The sequence below is a fragment of the Callithrix jacchus genome, chromosome 10 (assembly GCF_049354715.1).
Source record: "Callithrix jacchus isolate 240 chromosome 10, calJac240_pri, whole genome shotgun sequence".
Classification (NCBI taxonomy): domain Eukaryota; kingdom Metazoa; phylum Chordata; class Mammalia; order Primates; family Cebidae; genus Callithrix; species Callithrix jacchus.
Genome location: NC_133511.1, coordinates 76446000 through 76465599, shown reverse-complemented (window position 1 = coordinate 76465599; position 19600 = coordinate 76446000). Strand labels below are relative to the sequence as shown.

The 19600-nt window shown below is 43.4% G+C and overlaps 1 protein-coding gene across 18 annotated transcripts in view; it reads left to right on the top strand.

Moving 5' to 3' along the window:
• Positions 1 to 19600, top strand: part of IRAG1 (inositol 1,4,5-triphosphate receptor associated 1) — a 121310-nt gene that overhangs the window by 76970 nt on the left and 24740 nt on the right. For all 18 annotated transcript variants that reach the window (XM_035265761.3, XM_078340494.1, XM_002755047.5 and 15 more), the window contains 5 exons: positions 6140 to 6263; positions 9341 to 9371; positions 11540 to 11680; positions 12826 to 12957; positions 15019 to 15160. In XM_035265761.3, the coding sequence (XP_035121652.1) occupies positions 6140 to 6263; positions 9341 to 9371; positions 11540 to 11680; positions 12826 to 12957; positions 15019 to 15160 (570 nt within the window). The remainder of the gene's footprint in view (positions 1 to 6139; positions 6264 to 9340; positions 9372 to 11539; positions 11681 to 12825; positions 12958 to 15018; positions 15161 to 19600) is intronic.

Genomic DNA, 19600 nt, shown 5'->3' with positions numbered 1-19600 from the left:
GGCCCCTTGGGGAAGGACCAGGGTGGGTCAGAAGGAACAAGTGGTGAGGGGAGAGATGGCTCCAAGCCTTTACTGGGGTTGTCTTGGGGAAGAAAGGTAGAAGCAGGGTAGCTACCCTGAATACGTTTAGGGTTGGGTAGTTTGAATAATTTTGGTAGGCTTTAGGCTATAGGGGTGGCCCCTGGTTGTCATGTACCTGGCCCTGGGGTGATTTAGGGCCAGGGGAGTATTGGCTTGGTGTGTGAGAATTTGATAAAGGAGAGGTTTGCAGGTGTGTGTTCTGGATTGGTTGGTTTGTATTTCAAAGACACACTTGAAGGAGAGTTGCGTCCTAACTCTAGGAATTAGCTAGCCTTGAGAGGGGCTGACTTTCCAGGATTAAGGCACCTGGTGCCAGAACATGAAGAATACAAAAGATAAGAACATGTAGTCCCTACAGTAATACCCACTGGCTTCCTACAGGAGAATATGAGAATGGCCGAGTATCTTCCCACCTTCACATTTCTTCCTACCTTTCCATTTCTAACTCTACACATCTTGAATTTTTCTTTGTACATCATCAAGTTTATAACATTTACATTCCATATTCTGTAACCATAGTTTCCACAGTTATTCAGCCTTAGACTTAAATGTAAAAGGATTTCATGCTCTCCACGGGTCCCTTTACCATGGCTCGTCTTGCCCAAATTTATTCTGATTTATGTCTCTTTTTGCTGGATTTTGTTTTCCAACAGTTTTCCTGGAAGAGTTCAGAGGTGCTATGTTCCCTGAGTTCTATCACGTTTGAAAAAATGTGTCATATTCTTGGAGAACAGCTTGCATGGTTACAAAATTCTTGGGTGACAGTTTTCCTTGGAACTGTGTAGATATTCCTCCATTATATTCAAAGTTATGGAGAAGGCTGGGACCAGCTAATTTCCAGCACCTCTTATCTTCACCTTCCCTTGTAGATGTTTTTCTTTTTTTTTTTTTTTTTTGTATGAAGCATTTGAATATATTTTTTAACATGGTGTGGTCAACCTGAAGGGTTCAGCTTTCCCCTCAAGTGAGGAAAATTTTTCTTCTGTTACATCTTTGAATATGTCTTTTGTTCCATTTATTTTGTTCACTGCTTTAGAGACAACATAATGCATAGATGGTCATCAGTGTCTCAACTCCAGGTCCATTATTTTATCTCTACATACTTCAATCTTTCTTTCCTTCTTTGCATTCCTTGTGATTACCCAATCTCTACCACCCTCCTCTAATTCAGTTTGAAGCTCTATGTTTTATTTCTTCATTTCCCCAATAAATTGGTTGGTTGTATATTTCCCAATTTCTTGATTAGTCCCTTTATTTTGGTCTTCAATTTGTTTCATTAAATAGCAATCATCTTCCATCTTTGCATGATCTTCTCATCCCAATTCTAATTTCTTAATTTTTTTTCAGGTTCATATTTTTTTCTAGAGTCAAAGTATTTGTGGTACATATTTGCACAGAAGTGTACTTTTGCATTTTTTGATGTATTTCTTGCGACTATGTTTCCATCTTCACATCTGTCTCCTGCATGTTTCCCTTTTCCTTCCTTTCTACTTTCCTTCCTCTTTTGGCTATAGTATTTTTGTATAGTTGCCATGCCATCTGTTTTCCTCTTATTTCTTTTTGATTTGCACACTTAGACCTTGATGCCCTTTCCCTAGATATACTCTATTGTAGGTTAATTTTTGTTGACTCCTGTCTACCTAGCTGAGATCTCTTTGCCTTCCCTTTAGTGCTTTAGTTGAGGAGCGTATATTTTATGTTTGTTTTGTTACTGCTTCGGTGGTGAGGAAAAGGGGAAGTTAAGATAGAGATGTTTGTAGAATTGGTTTCTGCTCTTTTTCCATAACTCTGTTCATAGTCCAAAACATGAGTTTGTTATACCAAATTGGGGGCATATTTTATTCCTGTGGAGGTGGTTAGTAGTGGGTTTCAGATTGTTTCACCAATTTAGGTTGGAATTGTAGAGACAAGCTGTTGGTGAGTTTATTTTCTAGACTTGACCCAGTGCTTCCCAACAGCCACTCATTCCTCTACCAGGAAAGGAAGGAAAAGAGATAATCCATGGAGTTTAGCCACTGTTTTTCAGGAGTTGGGGGAGTACCTGGTGGTTGGGGCTCTCCATGTGTCTCCTGACATTCACTCCTTCAGAGGGGCATGTTTTATTTACTTTATCTTTACTCTTTCTTCCTGGTAAATCCCTTCACATCATTCAAGATAATCCACTCTGATAGAATATGGTGAGATCATTCTGCCTTCGCTCTCTTTTCATCAGTAAGAAAAGCAAAATGGCAGGCAGCCCAGGCAGTTTTTTCCCCTCTTTGAAATGTTGGTAAGATGGAAGGGAGAACCTTCTATTCTAGGGAAACTTTCTGAATATCCTCTGCCAACTGCCTGCTTGCCTCCTCCATCCCTTTCCCTCTCTATTCTGTGGTATTGCACTCTTTGTAAGAATTTTTTCTCTCCCATCTTCCTTTCCATACTGATTCTTTGAAGAAGAAGAATAAAGGGTTATCATGATGGGAGCTCTATGTTTATTTCTAGTAATTTTGATCTGTATCTAGTCACTATTTTTTGTGGGGGTTGGGGATGGAGTTTCACTCTTGTTTCCCAGGCTGGAGTACAATTGCAATCTTGGCTCACAGCAACCTCTGCCTCCTGGGTTCAAGCAATTCTCTTGCCTCAGCCTTTCAAGTAGCTAAGATTACAGGCATGCATCACCACACCTGGCTAATTTTGTATTTCTAGTAGAGTTGGGCTTTTTCCATGTTGGTCAGGCTGGTCTTGAACTCCCAACCTCAGGTGATCTGCCCGCCTTGGCCTCCCAAAGTGCTGGGATTACAGGCGTGAGCCACCTCACCTACTAGTCACTATTTTAAGACTATTGCCTTTTCTTGTATTTTAGAGTTTCTGGTATATTTTTTACTAGTTTTGAAATTTTTTGTTGTTAATTTGGTTGAATTCAGGAGGAAGGTGATTGGTTCCTAGATCCACCAATTCTGGCATTACCCTTCAGGCACTATTTTGGGAAACTTTTCCATGCAAAACCCTGGTATGGATTTCACTTCATTATTAGACCTCATATGTTTCAATCTTCCCATAGCTATCTCAGGAGCTTGCTGCTCAATTGACTCTCTGTCGAGTGTGATAGGGATACATACATAAAGGTAGAATGATGTCAGAGGTACCACAAGGTTCACCGTGGAAACCTTGTCAGAGGGCAGTAAATGCCAGGACAGAACCAGAGACGTGACAGGTAGCTAAGAGAACTTCTCATTCAATCTTAAATCCAAAGAAAAACTGCTGACTAACAATCTCTGACAGATGATCCTCCAGCTTCCTTGGATACCTTAGTACCAAGGAATACATGCCTACCATTTTGTTGTTGGCAAGCTCAGAGTATTTAAACATTTTTTACCTTGAGCCAAACTAGATATCCTCTTGTCTCCCTTGGTGAGGCTTCTTTCTATTCACATGATTCCCAATCTTAACTCTTTAGATGGCTACAGCTATGCCTATAGTCCTGGTCTCTAGCCTAGCCTAGGATCCCAGAAAATGATTGAGCAGATTGGAAAGCTGCTAGGTTGAAATCCACAAGAAAGAGTACAACATGGATAAATATGAAGTTCTGCATAAAAATGGAAAGTAACCACTGTACAGGACAAGGATACCTGATTTGGCTCAACTAAGGAGGTTGAGAGTTTTGCTTAATGCCAAGTATACTGTAAGCCCATAGTCAGGCACACAAAATCTATGCTGCATGAATAGCAAACAGCAATGCCAGGGATATTTACCAAAGTCTTTCTGTGCTAAGAGCTTGTTAGAGAACATCTGAGCCTCTGGGACAGCAACAAACCAGAATGTGTGTGGGAATGGGACGATGTCTTGAGGTTATGGGCCACAGTGGACCACAACGAACTGTTGCAAAAGTGGAGCTAGAGTCTGAAGAAGAGAAGCTGTAGAGAGGCACAGGAGCTGTTTTCAAACAGGAGATTTATGCGGAAGTGAATACTTGGTTTTTTCATTCCTTCTTCAAAGCCCAGACCCAAGGTAGTTTTAGAAGGTTAAAAAAAAACAAAAACAAAAACAAAAACAAAAAACACAAAAAACTGTCCATTGGCTCTGTTGACTAGGAGTAGGCATTTATGTTTCTGAGATCTGTAAAAGATCTAGCAACCTTAGGTTTATGCTGGAAAATCTCTTATCTACGGGGTATGGAATCAGATGCTGATTTCTAAGTAGGATACAGAATATGGGACATTTTAATTTATCCGAGGAGGAATAATTGAACAGCAGGTCTCCTGAGAAGCCCACCAAGGAGCAGATTTTATTCCCAAATATTATAGCCAAACAGCCAACCAGCTTCCAATTGCCAGCTTAATATTGTGGGAAGCAAAGGGAAGAACATAACATTTGAAGCAGGTAGACCTTGGTTTAAAGTGAGGCCAGGCCATTTGCTACTTCTGTAACCTTGAGCAAGTGACTTAACCTTGCTGAGCCTTGGTTTATCCACATGTAAAATGAGATGACTAAATTCTAGCTCATTGTGAGGATAATATAACAATTAAGCCATTAACGTAGAACTAGATACTTATAAATGTTTTTTTTATTGAACACATAAAAGGAAGTATATTTTTAAAAATTGGTTAAACTGTCCTGTTAGTTATCATTTTAAAGGAATTTACAGGGCTGTTATAGATTATTGTCTTGGAATATTTCAGTTTATGGCAAATGCCTAAACTGGTTTCTTCATTGCACAGTATTTTCTCTTAAAATGGGTGCTTTAAAACAATTACATACAGATTAAAAATCCTCATTTCTTTGCTTAATTAAAATGTTAATACTTTTAGACAACACATATCTGAAATGGTGAAACCAGCAATTCCCCCCACCTTACAACAAATTAACCTGAGACAAAATTACAAACACATTTCACTACATGATTATTATTAATAAAAATCAGTTTCTTTTTTTGTTAAAAAGTTGCCCAAAATGCAAGGGATGTGCATAGGTTTACAACTTAGTCATAATAACATTTTATTCTTATTCCCCTGGGTGTGCCCCATGAGCGGAATGTAGAATGTACTTTGCTGTAGATTACAGATTGTTTTGTCCAACACAGACACACTGACAGCATAAACGCTCGTGACTGTCCACATGCATTAAGAGTCAAGACCCAACTTCAAATCTCTAAAAGGTTTACAGGGTGCTTCAAAGAGACAGTATCACAGTATCTGGATGTTACATAAAGGACTTAAAAAAATACTATTCTAAAAAAAAGAGAGAGAGAGAAAAGGCCTTTAAAAAATTTATGACTGTTTTGTAATCACTACACTAATTATTTCAAATAAAGGAAAGCAAGATATTCCAGTCCATAAAATCAGACCCTGAAAAGAACGTAGTGTTCCACCCCCAGTCAAGGTAACAGAATCATTGTTTATTATTATTAAAATAGATTATAGAAAGCAGCATCTATTTTGTGCAGATTTTAGGGGCCTTGGAAATAAAAAGCTATGATTTCCAAAAATATAACATTCCAAAGGATTGAATAATACATACATTTAAAGATACATTTTATTAAAGTTTAGGAGAACTGATTAAAAAAGATACTGTCTCTTTAAATTAGTGTGTAATTGTTTTTCTCCTCCTATCTATTTGGACATGACAATAATTATAAATGTAGGTCACACTACAACTAGGTAGTCTCTAGGGACCATGACCTGCTGACACAAGGCAGATAACAAAGAGGCTTTTCCATGTATGAGGTGCTCCCAGTTATGCTCATATATCTGGGGAGAGGCCTAATAGACCCAGGAGACAGGGACCCACTGTGGGGCTGTGCACACAAGCTCAACAGCTTCCTCCAGATGTCTGATTGTCTCATCAATTTCGTTGTTGATAATCGTGAGATCGGAGTAGTGTGCATATGTTCTCTGTAAGATGTCAGACTCCTTCTGCAGACGGGAGCCTCAGGCACTGAAGGTCCTGAGAACTGCAGAGTTCGCTCCTTTTGTTGATACTTAATAAATGTTAAAGCTCTTCCTTGCCCCCTGAACTAGCTGCCAACAGTACTACTGTGATTTCAAACAGACATTTTGTAAGTAAGCACTTTTTTTTTCAGGGCTTCCTTCTGAACTCTCCCCAGCTATTGAGGAAGAAGAGTCAAAGAGTGGCTTAGACGTCATGCCTAATATTTCTGATGTGCTGCTGCGCAAACTGCGGATCCACAAGAGTCTCCCTGGAAGGTAAAATCGGGATGTGCGTTACAGAAGACCCTGTACCGAGCAGCCCCTGTGTCCCACAGGGAACACCAGTCTTCATTCTTGACCCCAGAAGGGCCAGAGTCCAATTGTAGATAGGAATAATGTACTCAAAACAAAAAGATTAATGAAAACACCCAGGCTGGGTGTTTTCAACTCAAAGACCAGGTGGGACTCTTAGGTGGGCACAACTCCTGAAGGCATGAGCATCGCAGGAAGCTCGTGGCAGCAGAGAATGGGGTTTGGGCTAGCAGACATGGGTTTCAATCCCAGATACACATCTCATTTTACATGTGGATAAACCAAGGCTCAGCAAGGTTAAGTCACTTGCTCAAGGTTACAGAAGTAGCAAATGGCCTGGCCTCATTTTAAACCAAGGTCTAGTTAAGTTTTAAAAAATTTTTGTAGTGATAGGGTCTTGCTATATTGCCCAAGATAATCTTGAACTCCTGGCCTCATGTAATTCTTCCACCTCAGCCTCCCAAAGTACAAATAATATTTAAGTAACCAAATGAATGATTTGAAAGAGTAAAGTTGGTAGAAAGACCATAAAATAGGGCACATCTAGAGAATTACATGAGAATGGAACATTGGGTAGGAGGTCAAAGAAGGCCTCTGTGATAAAGTAATAATTTGAGATGTGAAAATGACAGATGACAAAAAGCCACTCATGCAAGGATTTTGGTAAGATTCACAGAGGACAAAAATCGTAATTTTAATACATAGTGCTGGAACAACTTCACAAAAGAGTGAAGTTGGACCCCTACCTCACACAGAACACACAAATTAACTCATAATGGATCACAGACCTAACTGTCAGAGAGAACACTATAAAACTCTTCAAAGAAAAAGTACAAGTAAGTCTTCATGTCTTTGGGTTTTTTAGATACAGCACCAAAAACACAAGAGACAAGATTTAAAAAATAAGTAGTACTTCCTCAAAATAAAAACTTTTTGTGCTGCACAATGCCAAGAAAAACACTCATGCCTCCCTGAGCTGTGCCCACTAAGAATCCCACCCGATCTTTGAGCTGAAAACACCCACCCAGCTGAAAAAGCAGCCCACAGAATAAAATATTTGCAAATCACTTATCTGAAAAGGAACTTGTTTCTAGAGCATATAAAGAAGTCTTACAACTCAATAAAAAGATAACCAATTTTTCAAAATGGGGAAAGGATTTAAATAGACATTTCTTCAGAGAAGATATACAAATGGTCACATGAAAAGATGCTCTGTCCTTTTAGAGGCTCACACTTATGCCCTCGGGTACCTGTGCCCATTTATAAGGCACAGCTCCCCGCAAAAATGCCATGTGGCTTCTTTGCCTAAATCACACTTCTCTGAGTCCTCAGAGTCCCCCCACCCCCTGCTTTTTTATAAGGTTGGTATGTTCTAACTGGGTGGGGTGGCTCACGCACCTATAATCCCAGCACTTTGTAGGCCAAGACAAGAGGATCACTTGAGGCCAGGAGTTCAAGACCAGCCTGGACAACAGAGTGAAACTCCATTTCCACAAAAATTAAAAATAAATTAGCCAAGTATAGTGGCATGCCCATAGTCCCAGCTACTCTGGTGGCTGAGGCAGGAGGATTGCTCGAACCCAGGAGTTCAAGGCTGCAGTAAGCCATCTCTGCAGTGATCCTGCCACTGCACTCAAGCCTGGGCAGCAGAGTAAGACCTGTCCCCAAAAATAAATAAATATAATAAAAATAAGGCGGGTGTGTTCTACAGCAAAAAAGCAGAATGTGAGTCATTGAAACTGAAAAATGTTTGCTTTATAATTTATGAAAATATGTACATTTCACATAATATCCCAACAACCCAGGAGTCAGAAACAAACTTAGCAAGTTTTGCTAAATCATTTAAATCATGTATGTGTCCTGTAGATGACAGTTAAGGTGAGGGCCTGATGAGTGGAGTTGTGACAAGAACTGTAAGCATCAAACATCTCCGCAGTTGTTTGTCCCATGTTCTGGACTCTGCTGACTTCATGGCCATGGGGTCTTGTCACCTCATCCTGACAGGAAGGCACTCATATTTCTCCCTAGGGGTGAGAATCAGCCCCTTGCAGAGATGGCTGACCCCTACCTTTGCTCTTGGGGTTCCTTCGCACCTGTTCAAGAGAGGAAGCTGTGTTTCCTGAGAAGCTTATCGATGGCATGCTCTGTTGCCAAGTTCTGTGACGCTGGTAGGACCCCTCCCAGGCCTCCCCGCCCCAGCACAGGAAAGGGCCTGTGCATTATTTACACTGGGCTTCAGATAGGGCCAGCTTTAGTTACCAGCAAGAGAAGTAGCAGCAGCAGCAGCAATACCGAGTGGACGTGCAGATGCAGGGACTGCCTATGGCTGGAGAGCTCCGGCTGTGGGAACCACACAGACCGGGAACCACTTAAAAGGACACCTCTGTGTCATCTGGGGCTTTCTCGCCACTCTGTGACTCTAGCCATCAGAAATTCTTGCTGTGGAGAAGAATCCTGGCCACTGTCTCCTACCATTTATTCTCTGCCCACATGCACCTTTGTCACAGCCCTCAGAGACAGAGGAGGGTGAGGCTTTGCAGATCTGGGTGGATATCCCCAGAACAACTATAATGGACGTAGATGTGTATGAGTTATGAAGTCCTTATCACATGCATTTTCTTATTTCTCATAGCAAGCCTGTGAGTTCATCATTAACATGAACAGGTCACATTTCCTGAAAGCCATATATTTATGCATACAAACACACATACATACATACATACATACATACATGAGTACATATAGTGCTTATAATACTTCCGCAAGGTAGGTGATATGATTCCCATTTTACAGATGAGCAAGTGGAGGTTTAGAGAGATTAAATAACTTGTCCAAAGCCACATTGATAATCGTGGCACAATGAGAGTCAGGATCTCCCAGGTGACAGAGCACAGGCAAGGGGACACTGCATCTTTTCAGTCTCACCAACGCAGCTTACTCCACCCCTGGAAACACATGGTCTGCTGGTCATTCAAGTCACCTTTGGGTTTATTGACTACGTTACTTAGAGTTTAATTGTGTGTTTTGTTTTTTTTTCGCAGTGCCCCTCCACTCACTGAAAAGGAAGTTGAGGTAAGTGACTCAAGTGCATTTTGAAATTTAGTGCCTGTGCTTGACTGGGCTTATTCAAAACAATCCTTCCTCCAGACTCTGGCCCTGATATTTTTAAACAAAAACGAGAAAGTGACTGTGGGGTAATATGAACATTCATGACCGGCCCTCTTGAACCACTGAGGCCCCCATTCCCACCTCCGTTCATGGAAGATTTTGACAAATTTGGGCAGAGGGAAGAAGGTAGTTGGAAATTTTACATTCCTGTAGGCATTGTTTATATTCTTTAAATGTATAACTTAGACACACAAAATCAGCTGGGAGGCTGTACAATTGTATCAAATTTATTTCAAAATTACTGAAAAATGGTCAGACTACAAGTTCTAAGCTTTGGTTTAGTGGGAAAGGGTTTCAGCTACAAGAATGCCAGCTCAGCGGAGGCAGAAGACTATGCTGTCAGCAGTCTGGCCTTCCCTGTTTCCTTACTGGGGCCTCCTTGTCCCAGCAGGGTTGTGAGTGAGCTGGGAGGAATCTGCATTTCATTCTGTGGTGGACAAAGAGACCTTATGGGTGAGACAGTGAGAACTGCTAATGTGGACCAGATAAGCAGAGGAAGACAGACAGTATGAAGTATCTACCACAGATAGTATCAATAATTTGCACACAGCCCAGGCACTTATAGTCCATAACACACTCATTGCCGTCCTTTCAGCTGATCCTCCCAGCAGCTCTGAAAAGCAGGTAGAGCAGGAATTAGCACAAAGGAGAAAATTGAGTAAATAAACGCACCAAGTTTCTAGATACCATACTTGGCAAAACTGAGACCTAGATTCAAGTGTTCTCATTGAATTCAGAGCTCTTTATGTCTCACTGCTGTTAAGGGAATAATCAAGGTATAGAAAATTGAGCATTATTCATAGACTTGACCAAGGCTGGGTAAGGCAGAAAATTTCCATCACTGGCTCTGAGCTCAAAGCCCACCCATTGACATTTGTGAAGATGAACCATGGGTGGTCTGTTTAATGTCCAAAAATCCTGATTGTAGAGGTATATATTTATGGACACAGCTCTCAATATGGTAGAAATAAAACAGGCTTTCAAATCAGATAGTCTAAGGTTAAGTCCTGGCTCCATTATTCCCTGTGTCATCTTGAACAAGTTAATGACCTTTCAGGTCTTGGCCTCTTTACCCATAAACAGGTATAACACTTCCCACCCCAGAGGGTTATTGTGGGGATTAAATGAATTTGTAGAATGAATAGCTGTGCTGGCATATAGTAGATGCTCAATAGGGAGTAGTTTTCAATACTGCCATCATCATCATCGGGTCAGTTCTGTGCCTTCAGTTCTCTATCTGGACATGATTGCCTTCCATAGGCCATGTTACATGAACTTCAGAAGGCCCTGTGGTTACTAACCCCACAGGGTATAAATCTGCTACCACTCAGGGCAGATGATGGCTGTAAAATTGAAGACCATTGCTTCCTTCCTGTGTGGAGTCCATCTGTCTATTCCTCCTCCCTAGTAGTTTCCTGCTATCCCGGGAATCCCATGTATGATCAATACTACCTTTTAAAATTCTGTTCGTGCAGGCTGCAATTTTGGCATGAAACATTTATTTATTCCAGAAAGCTTATCCTAACAGAATCATACCTGACCTTATTTAATCTCCTAGCAGCTACTTAAAGCGTTTATTGATATAGGATTTAGAATACTCAGACTAGTTGCTGCTTGAAGTTTGCTTTAAGTCAACAGTGCTTAAATCTCACATGGAGTTTCTTTCAATACAGTATTTTCTTGCAAAATCTCCAAAGCCCCTCATGCAATACATCCAAGCATAAATCCAAATGCTTACACAATTAGCTGCACTGGTCTGAGTTTATCTAAACCCAGATACAGGATGTTATTTTCTTAAAATTTAGTGAAAAGCAAAGTGTTATTCTCTTCTTATTTTCTTGGTAAAATACATTTGGCCCCCTGGTTCTGGGAAGGGCCTAGCATGGACTTTGGGTTACTGCTTCACAATCTTTTTTGTGGTTTCCAGTGAAGTGGGCTTTTCACTTACACGTGGCTGCTTTAGCAGGTGGGTCCAGGGGCTATTGCAAAATGCTCATACAAGAAACACACTGTAGCCTTGCCCTCTGCAATAACTCCTCCTAGTACCTGTCTCACACTCTTGTTCCCAACAGAACGTGTTTGTACAACTGTCCTTGGCCTTTAGAAATGACAGCTACACCCTGGAATCTAGAATTAACCAGGCTGAAAGGGAACGCAACCTGACAGAGGAGAACACCGAGAAGGAACTGGAAAACTTCAAGGCTTCCATTACGGTAATTGTGGGGCTGGGATGTGAGGAGCCTTTGGAGCAGGGACTGTCTCCAAGGGCTATACAGGGTGTCATGCTTCTCTCAGGTACTAAGTACAGTCTCCTGAAGTGAAAAAATGAGCCAAGACTCTGACAGAGTGTTCCTCACAGAGCTGGGGAAACTGAGGCGGAGATCCCAAAAGCCTGGTTCCCTCAGGGCTGTGGGCAAGGCCTCCAAACCCTTGGAAGCTTCTCAGAAGCAGACAGTGTGGCCTGAGTGTGACTCCTCCTTTCAGGCCAGCGAGGGATAGCATGTTCACAAGCACCAGAAGAAGCTGTGGCCACGACCCTGCAGAGGCCACTTCTCTTAGCCTGGATGGGGCCCAGAGCTGGTTTTGTGAGAGCTGAGTCTAGGCTTGGTATGTGTCTTAGTTAGTTGGAGTTGCTGTAACAGAGGGCCACAGACTGGGTGGCTTGAACAGCAAACATTTATTTCTCACAGTTCTGGAAGCTGGAAGTCCAAGATCAGGGCACCAGCATGGTTGGGTTCTGGTGAGGGCCCTCTCTGGCTCGCAGACTACCACCTTTTCATTACACCATGACATGGCAGAAAGAGAAGAGAACTCTCTGGGGTCCCTTTTATAAGAGCAATAATTCTATTCACAGGAGCTTCACCCTCATGACCTAATCACCTCACCGGGGCCCCATTTCACTATCACATTGAAGAGTTAGGATGTGTTCCCCCAAAAGTCAGCAAATGACTGTGGGGGGGCAAAAAACATTTAGTCCAGTGGTCCCTAACTCCTGCACCGGGCCGCAAACCAGTACTGAACCAAAGCCTGTTAGGAACTGGGCTGCACGGCAGGTGAGCTGCCTGAGAGCATAACCTCCTGAGCTCTGCCTCCTGTCGGATCAGCAGCAGCATTCCATTCCCATAGGGGCACTAACCCTGTTGAGGACTGTGCCTACAAGGGATCTAGGTGGTGCCCTTCTTATGAGAATCTAATGATCTGAGGTACAGCAGTTTCATCCCAAACCAGCGTCCCTGCCAGGTCTGTGGAAAAATTGTCTTCCATGAAACCGGTCCCTGATGCCGAAAAGGTTGGGGACTGCTGATTTAGTCCATAACGTTATTTGAAGACCCCAGGTGATGCTCCTACTCCTCTTCAGTCCTCAGCTTCACTCTGGCACCACTGTGAGCACCGGGAGACCTACCAGAAGTTGCTGGAGGACATTGCTGTCCTGCACCGCCTGGCTGCCCGCCTCTCCAGCCGAGCTGAGGTGGTGGGTGCCGTCCGCCAGGTGAGCCTCTCCAGCCCCCAGCCTTGCCAACTCTGCTCCACCTACGTTAAGTAGAGAAATCACCCGACCAGTGGCAACCACAGATACCACAGATGGCTTCCTCTGGGCCAGACATCCTATGTACATCATTTCGGTATTATTCAGAGTATTTTTAGCAGACCACTGAACCCTCAAGATGCTTTGTGGAAAAAGTTCCTCATGGATGCACAAGCTGGAGGATTACTGCATGCTATCTTTCTTTCTTGGAAATTTCTAACACATTGGCCTAATTAAGGCTTTAAGAAGTCCTGTGGTGAAAAGGGCTGTTCACTTTACCTACGTAGTTCCCAAATGTATTTCACTGAAGAATTCCCCCCACACCCCTCTATTTCATTTTTCTCTAAACATACCCACTCAACTCCCATGGAGCTAGTATTTGACAAAACATGCTTTAGGAAAAACTGCTTTGTCTCATTAAATCCACCCAGCAGCCCTATACATATCCTGTTTCCCAGATGAAGATGCAGAGTCTCAGAAAGTAAAAGTGCTCGTGAGTGGCAGAGTGGGACACAGGCCCAGGTCTGGCTCTCTCTTGGCCACTTTGAAGTCCTGAAGCACACAGAGCACCGCCCTGGCCCCAGGCGTGGTAGCAGGAGCACACTGTCCCAGTTCCAGTCCTGACTCCACCCTTCATTTGCTGTGTGACCTTGGGCTGCTAACTGAGGTCTCTCTGCTTCAGTCTTTTCAAGTGTAAAATGAGGATGGTTACAGTATCTGCCATAGAGGGTTGCTGCCGTACTTGTAAAGCATTTGGATGTTGTTATTACTGTTGCTATGACGTCAATCTATGTCCTGCTGCTCTGGTTACATGAGAGGAGGTTCCTGGGATGGTGAAGCCTGAGCAGTTCCTGGTAAATAAAAGAAGGACCAGCCGCTGGGCCGTCCCACCCTGTGTCCCTCAGGACAAGGACACCTGACTCAGCAGTGGTGCCCAGTAAGTCACTCCAGCTGGGAGTAGTAACACAGGAGGACTCTAGAAAAGTGGCTGGTCTCAGCCCCACATGGCTATGCAACCTGTTCCTGTGAAGCCACTATGTGTGTCCCTCTGTGGCCGGGCAGGGCCTCAGCTAGATCCTCTGAGGGATCTAAGTGGGGTGTGTTAGCAGAGAAAAATTGTTCTCCTTGTCTGCAGGCTTCCCACACGTGTACCTCAGCCCATCTGCCACTCACGCTGTTTGCTCCGTTCTCCAAATGGCTCCCTTGTCCTGGCTTCCATGCCTCAGTCTTTGCCTTCCTCTCTGGCTCCCCTGGGCCAGGTCAGGCTTTATCCTGTCTCTCCTTGCTGCTCTCACTCCACCAGACTGCCACCAGTCTCACTCCCTTGAGTCCCATACCTGTGACCTGATTATGTTACTCTCCTACTTTAAGGGAGATATTCAATGGCTCCCCGTTTCCTTCAGGATAAATTCAAATTCCTTTGTCTAGCATTCAAGGCCCTTCACAACCCAGACTCATAAATAGACCCAACTGTTTGCTGATTCCTACATAGGTAGGAGGACCTCAAGTGTTTGGGCTTTCTGGACAGCCCTGGTTTATGTCGATTATCCCAGCATAATTTGTCATAGTGCCTTTCTTTGCTCTCCAGAGGACTCCTATCCAGAGGATAAATCCTCATCTACATATAAGCCCTTTGCTGCCCTGCCTCTAGACTCCTCTTAGAGTTCCCTGGCTTGAATGCTCTGTCCCTCCTGCCCTGGTCTATGTGCCCAGATGCTGCTCACATCCCCATATCCACTTAATTCCATCTCCATGAAGCCTCCCCTGACCTGTTCTCTGTAAGCAGAAACAAATCTCCTTTACCTCTCATCTGCAGTGTGGTGGCTGTGCTTTTCTATTCTCCCTAAGCGCAGGTGCTGAGTCCACCTCCCAGCTCACGTGGCAGACAGCAAACTCTTCGGAGGGCAGAGTCTTGTCCCTGTGTCCTTTTGATTCTCCTAGCCCAGACCCTAGCTCAGAGCAAATAAGTGCCAATGGAGGCTTTCTTCCAATAGTCTCATGTACTCACACACTTCTTGCCTGCAGGAAAAGCGCATGTCGAAAGCAACAGAAGTGATGATGCAGTATGTGGAGAATCTAAAGAGGACATATGAGAAGGACCATGCGGAGCTCATGGAGTTTAAAAAGCTTGCAAATCAGAATTCAAGCCGCAGCTGTGGCCCCTCTGGTAAGGACCTAGGCTCCTGCCCCATCTCGACCCTACAATGTTGGGAACCAGCCCAACCCTGTGCATGTCCCAGCAGTGACCATGTCCCAGCAGTGACCAGGGAGTGAGCAAAGAAATAAAGACAAAGACACAAGAATAGAATTTTACAACATTGGTCCAGGAGTCCAACTCACTCTTTCGCAGGGTGATCCGCTTTGGCATTGAGCACTGGGCTCCAAGCGCTTTTATTAGGTAAATTTTCTTGTTAACCTTGCAGGCAGTGGAGAGGGGGGTTGAGGAGGAGGATAGCTGAGGAAGAGCATGTGTCTGCAGCATTCAATGGCGAAACGTAGTTCTCCTAAGAAATGCTACCTAAGGGCACTGAGATTTTAGTACCCATTGTCTATCCAGGTGTTTTAGCAAGAGAGGTGCAGCAGGTAAGGATAAGGTGCCATAAGATCTGACCACACACAATGCATCAAGGGGCTTTTATCTCCCAAGCATTGTGGACACAGAGCCATCAGAATTGCTCCATATTGTGAGAACATAAGCAGAGCCTGTGGCCTTCTGACCTTACCAGCTCCCATCTGCCAAGACCCTTCAGAGTCTTGTGAGCAGAGATTGCATTACTTCCCAGAATCTTTTGCATAAGCTCCCTTGAGGAGATCCTCACACAAACTCTATGTTGTGAAGAGTTGTGGGACCAAAGCAGTTTTTTCTGCTCTGCGACCACACGGCAGTGTTCTGCAGTTACAGGGCGCTCAGATGGTCTTTGCCATAGGCCTCCTGTTGCCGCTTCATTCCTGCTTTTATTTTACTGAACCATAGTTCAGATATGATCCATGGCACGAATCTCAGTATACTAAAAGCAAAGCAAGCTTGTACTCATTTAACTATAAGTAACACAGGTCTGCCCCTGGCCATCTCTTCCCACACTACAAGGTGGATCTCTGAGAGCTCTCACCTAGGATTAGAGCTGTCAGAGCAGTCTCAGGACTTATTTCCAGTTGGGCAAGACTCCTTGCCCCTGCCCAGTGCTGCCCATAGGGGCCTCCCAGCAGCTGCTTCAGTGGGCCTGGCAGGGTAGTCTGGAACCAGAAAATGTGAGCATTCCCAAAGTGACTTCCTAACTCCCAGAACAATAAATGACAGTGGCTGACCACAATACAAAGCCCACAGGCCTCAAGAGCTCTTGGACTTACGGGGTCTGAGAGTGACCCTAGACCCTTTAAGTCTGTGCTTTGGGACCCCCTTTTAGGCAGCACATGTGAAGGAACTGGGGCTTTACTGTGGAAAGCATTAGGGATCCAACCAATGATTTTAATCAAGAAAATGACTTGATCATATAATGTAGTTTAAGAAGACTTCCTTTAACTGTAGTGTGGCAATTACATTGCTGGGACAAGCCAGGGACAGGAAACCCCATGAAGATGTTCTTGCAACAGTCCAGGTAAGGGGTGAAACCCGGGCAGTTAGGGTGGAGTGAGAGTCCGGTGAAGGAGATGTTACTGAGAAAAACAGCAGACTCGTGGATAAGACAAATGTTTCAAAGAAATGCTCTTGTTTAGAAGTTCTACATGAATTGCTGTAGGAGCACAGAAGAGGGGCCGCCTGATTCTGCCTTGAAGGGAGACAAGGAGGGCTTCAAAGAGGGAGGCTATATGGTCGGTGTTTTAAAGTAAAAATAGGAATTCTCCAGTCAATAGAGGAAGATACATCCTGAGTGGAGAAACCAGCATGGACAAAGGTGTGGAGGTTGGGGGTGAAAAGAAGTTGAAACAAACAGTTTGCCATAGTGGCAGTGTTGGGTGTGGCAGTAACAGGTTGAAACTGAGACTTGGAAGACCGGGACCACATGCCAGGCCGTGATAGCAATTTAAGCCTCTAGGCAACGGGGAGTCATTGGTAAGTTTACACCACCTGATGTAATCAGGCTTTGTTTTTAGATTATTCTGACTTCAGTGGACAATATATTGGAGTTGTGCAAAAGCCAAGGTCAAGAGAGACGAGTTGGGAGGCTCTTTCTCAGTCCAGGAGGAAGAGGTTGGTGCCTTGGACCAGATCTCTTCGTGGGCACTGTCAGGGTTTGGACTCTGGCTGATGAAGGTGGCTAGCAGGAGGAAACAGATCCTTTAGCAACAGGAATCCCTGTGGAATGCAAACATCCGTGTTACCGAGAGCTGGAGGAGGGAAAGTACAGAAAGTATAACAGATGGAGAAACCTTTATAAACAGGAGGTTTCACAAGTTTCCTGGAGAATATCAGTGACACGTCCCAGAGTCCAAAGGCAGCATACACGCATGTTCCAGACTGTCTGCTTGGATATGTCAGCAAGGCTTCTGACCCACATGCACCTGGACCTCTAACAAACCATTTTCCAACAGTGGTGGAAGCTGGGGAAGTTGCTTCCAAAGGAATCCTAATGCATAGACTCCTCCATTGGTTGCCACACAAGGTTTCCTGCAAACCACCTTACCTAAGATTTATAGGATGAACAGTTACCCATGAGCCCCATTGATTCATTCTACAGACATTGATTGATCAACTTTGGTTCACCCTATATGATACTGGAATACAGAGGTAAAGGGCACACAGTCACAGACCCAAAGGAGCTCCCTGGACTTTGGGAAGTCCAGGCGGCATAGCTGTGTCAGAAGAAAGCAGACTTCCAAGGAGAGCACACCGCAGAGCCCCACGTTCAGTCTAGTGGGGATGAGAAAATGCTCACCATAGGAAAGGTCACGATAGTTGTACATGTTTTCCAACATTTGTTCCCACTCCAGTTGTTCTCCCAAGCTATACCTCAGCTTGGGTTAAGCTGAGGGGCTGTAACCACTCAGTGGGTGTTTCTGTAAGATTCTCTGTGACTGTTCCCTAATAGTGTTTGTGTCTTAAGCCTTTACACAACCTCTGCAATCTTTGACTATGCCTGGGATTTTGAAGACTACAGTAAATAAAATATCCCTGATTTCAAGGAAGGTGATACATACATTTAAAAAAAATAACATGTTTCTTTCTGAATATGAAATTTACCGGTTGTCTGCATTTTGTATTATTTCCTTAATGTAGATTTCTAGAAGTATAAATACTAGCTCAGGGGAAAGAAATATTTATAAGGCTCTTAAAGCAAATTATTTTTAAATAACCCATTGATGTTTTCACTGAATGGGTTACAATACTCAATTCACTGGCTGTGCAATTGACACCATCCTTGTTCTTCCTTTTTATAAACATGCATGTCTTTGATAGGCAAAAAATGTCTTATTTTATTGTTTTAATTGTATTTCTTGACCTTTCCAAATGTTACGAAACATTTGTATTTCTACTTTTTAAAATTCTGTAATTATGACCTTTGCCCACTTGTAAGCTTGGTAGTTCATTAATTTATATAAACTCTTCACATATGAAGAATAGTTTATTTGCTATTTTGGCTGACTGGAAAACTTGAACATCTTTTGACCACAAGCACATGTCTACTGGACAAAATAAAGCAAACCTTTGTCTAAAAGAATAGCTGAATCCACAGGAAAATAAATTGAAATACCCAGATACAAGAAAAGAAAAGCGAACTGAAACCAAGCTGACCCTGCAGCTTCCTTAGGGATGAGTGTCAGCCTCAGTTATCTGGGGGCTGAGCTTTCACACTTGCCTGTGATCTGAGAGAAGGCCTGGAACACCTGTGGCAGAGAGGTAACACAGATTCCCACAGAAAGTTAAGGCCTTCCAAGGACAATATCTTCAGATGCAATTTGGATAAGGAAAAAATAATAATCACCAACCAGCAGAGAAATAAGGAAATTTGTTTCACCCTGGGCTTGTAGTTTTTTCCTCCCTCAGAGGAAAAGTATGTGGTCACAAAGAGACAGCAGTGATGATGCAATATGCAGAGGATTTGAAAAGAACAGCAAGATGGTACCCCTAAGACATGTTAGAAATAAGCAGAAAAGCACTCTGGAGAGACAGACTGTACCCAGAAACACAGGATTCCTCTAGTAAAGCCTCACTGAAGATGAATTCACAATTTAAAATTACAAAATACACAAGAAAACAATTCACCACGAACAAACATCATCAGGTATATCAAACAATATCTTAGGATTGTATCTTAACCTCAGAAAATGAAATGATCTGATAATTTTTTAATTATACTTTAAGTTCTGGGGTACATGTGCAGAACGTGCAGGTTTGCTACATAGGTATACATGTGCCATCATGGTGTGCTGCATCCATCACCCCAGCATCTATATTAGGTATGTCTCCTAATTCTATCCCTCCCCTATCCCCCCACCCCCTGCTATCCCTCCCTTAGCCCCCCCCAACCCCTGACAGGCCCTGGTGTGTGATATTCCCCTCCCATGGATGTTCCTCGTGTCCATGTGTTCTCATTCTTCAACACCCACTTATGAGTGACAACATGCGGTGTTTGGTTTTCTGTTCTTGTGTCAGTTTGCTGAGAATGAT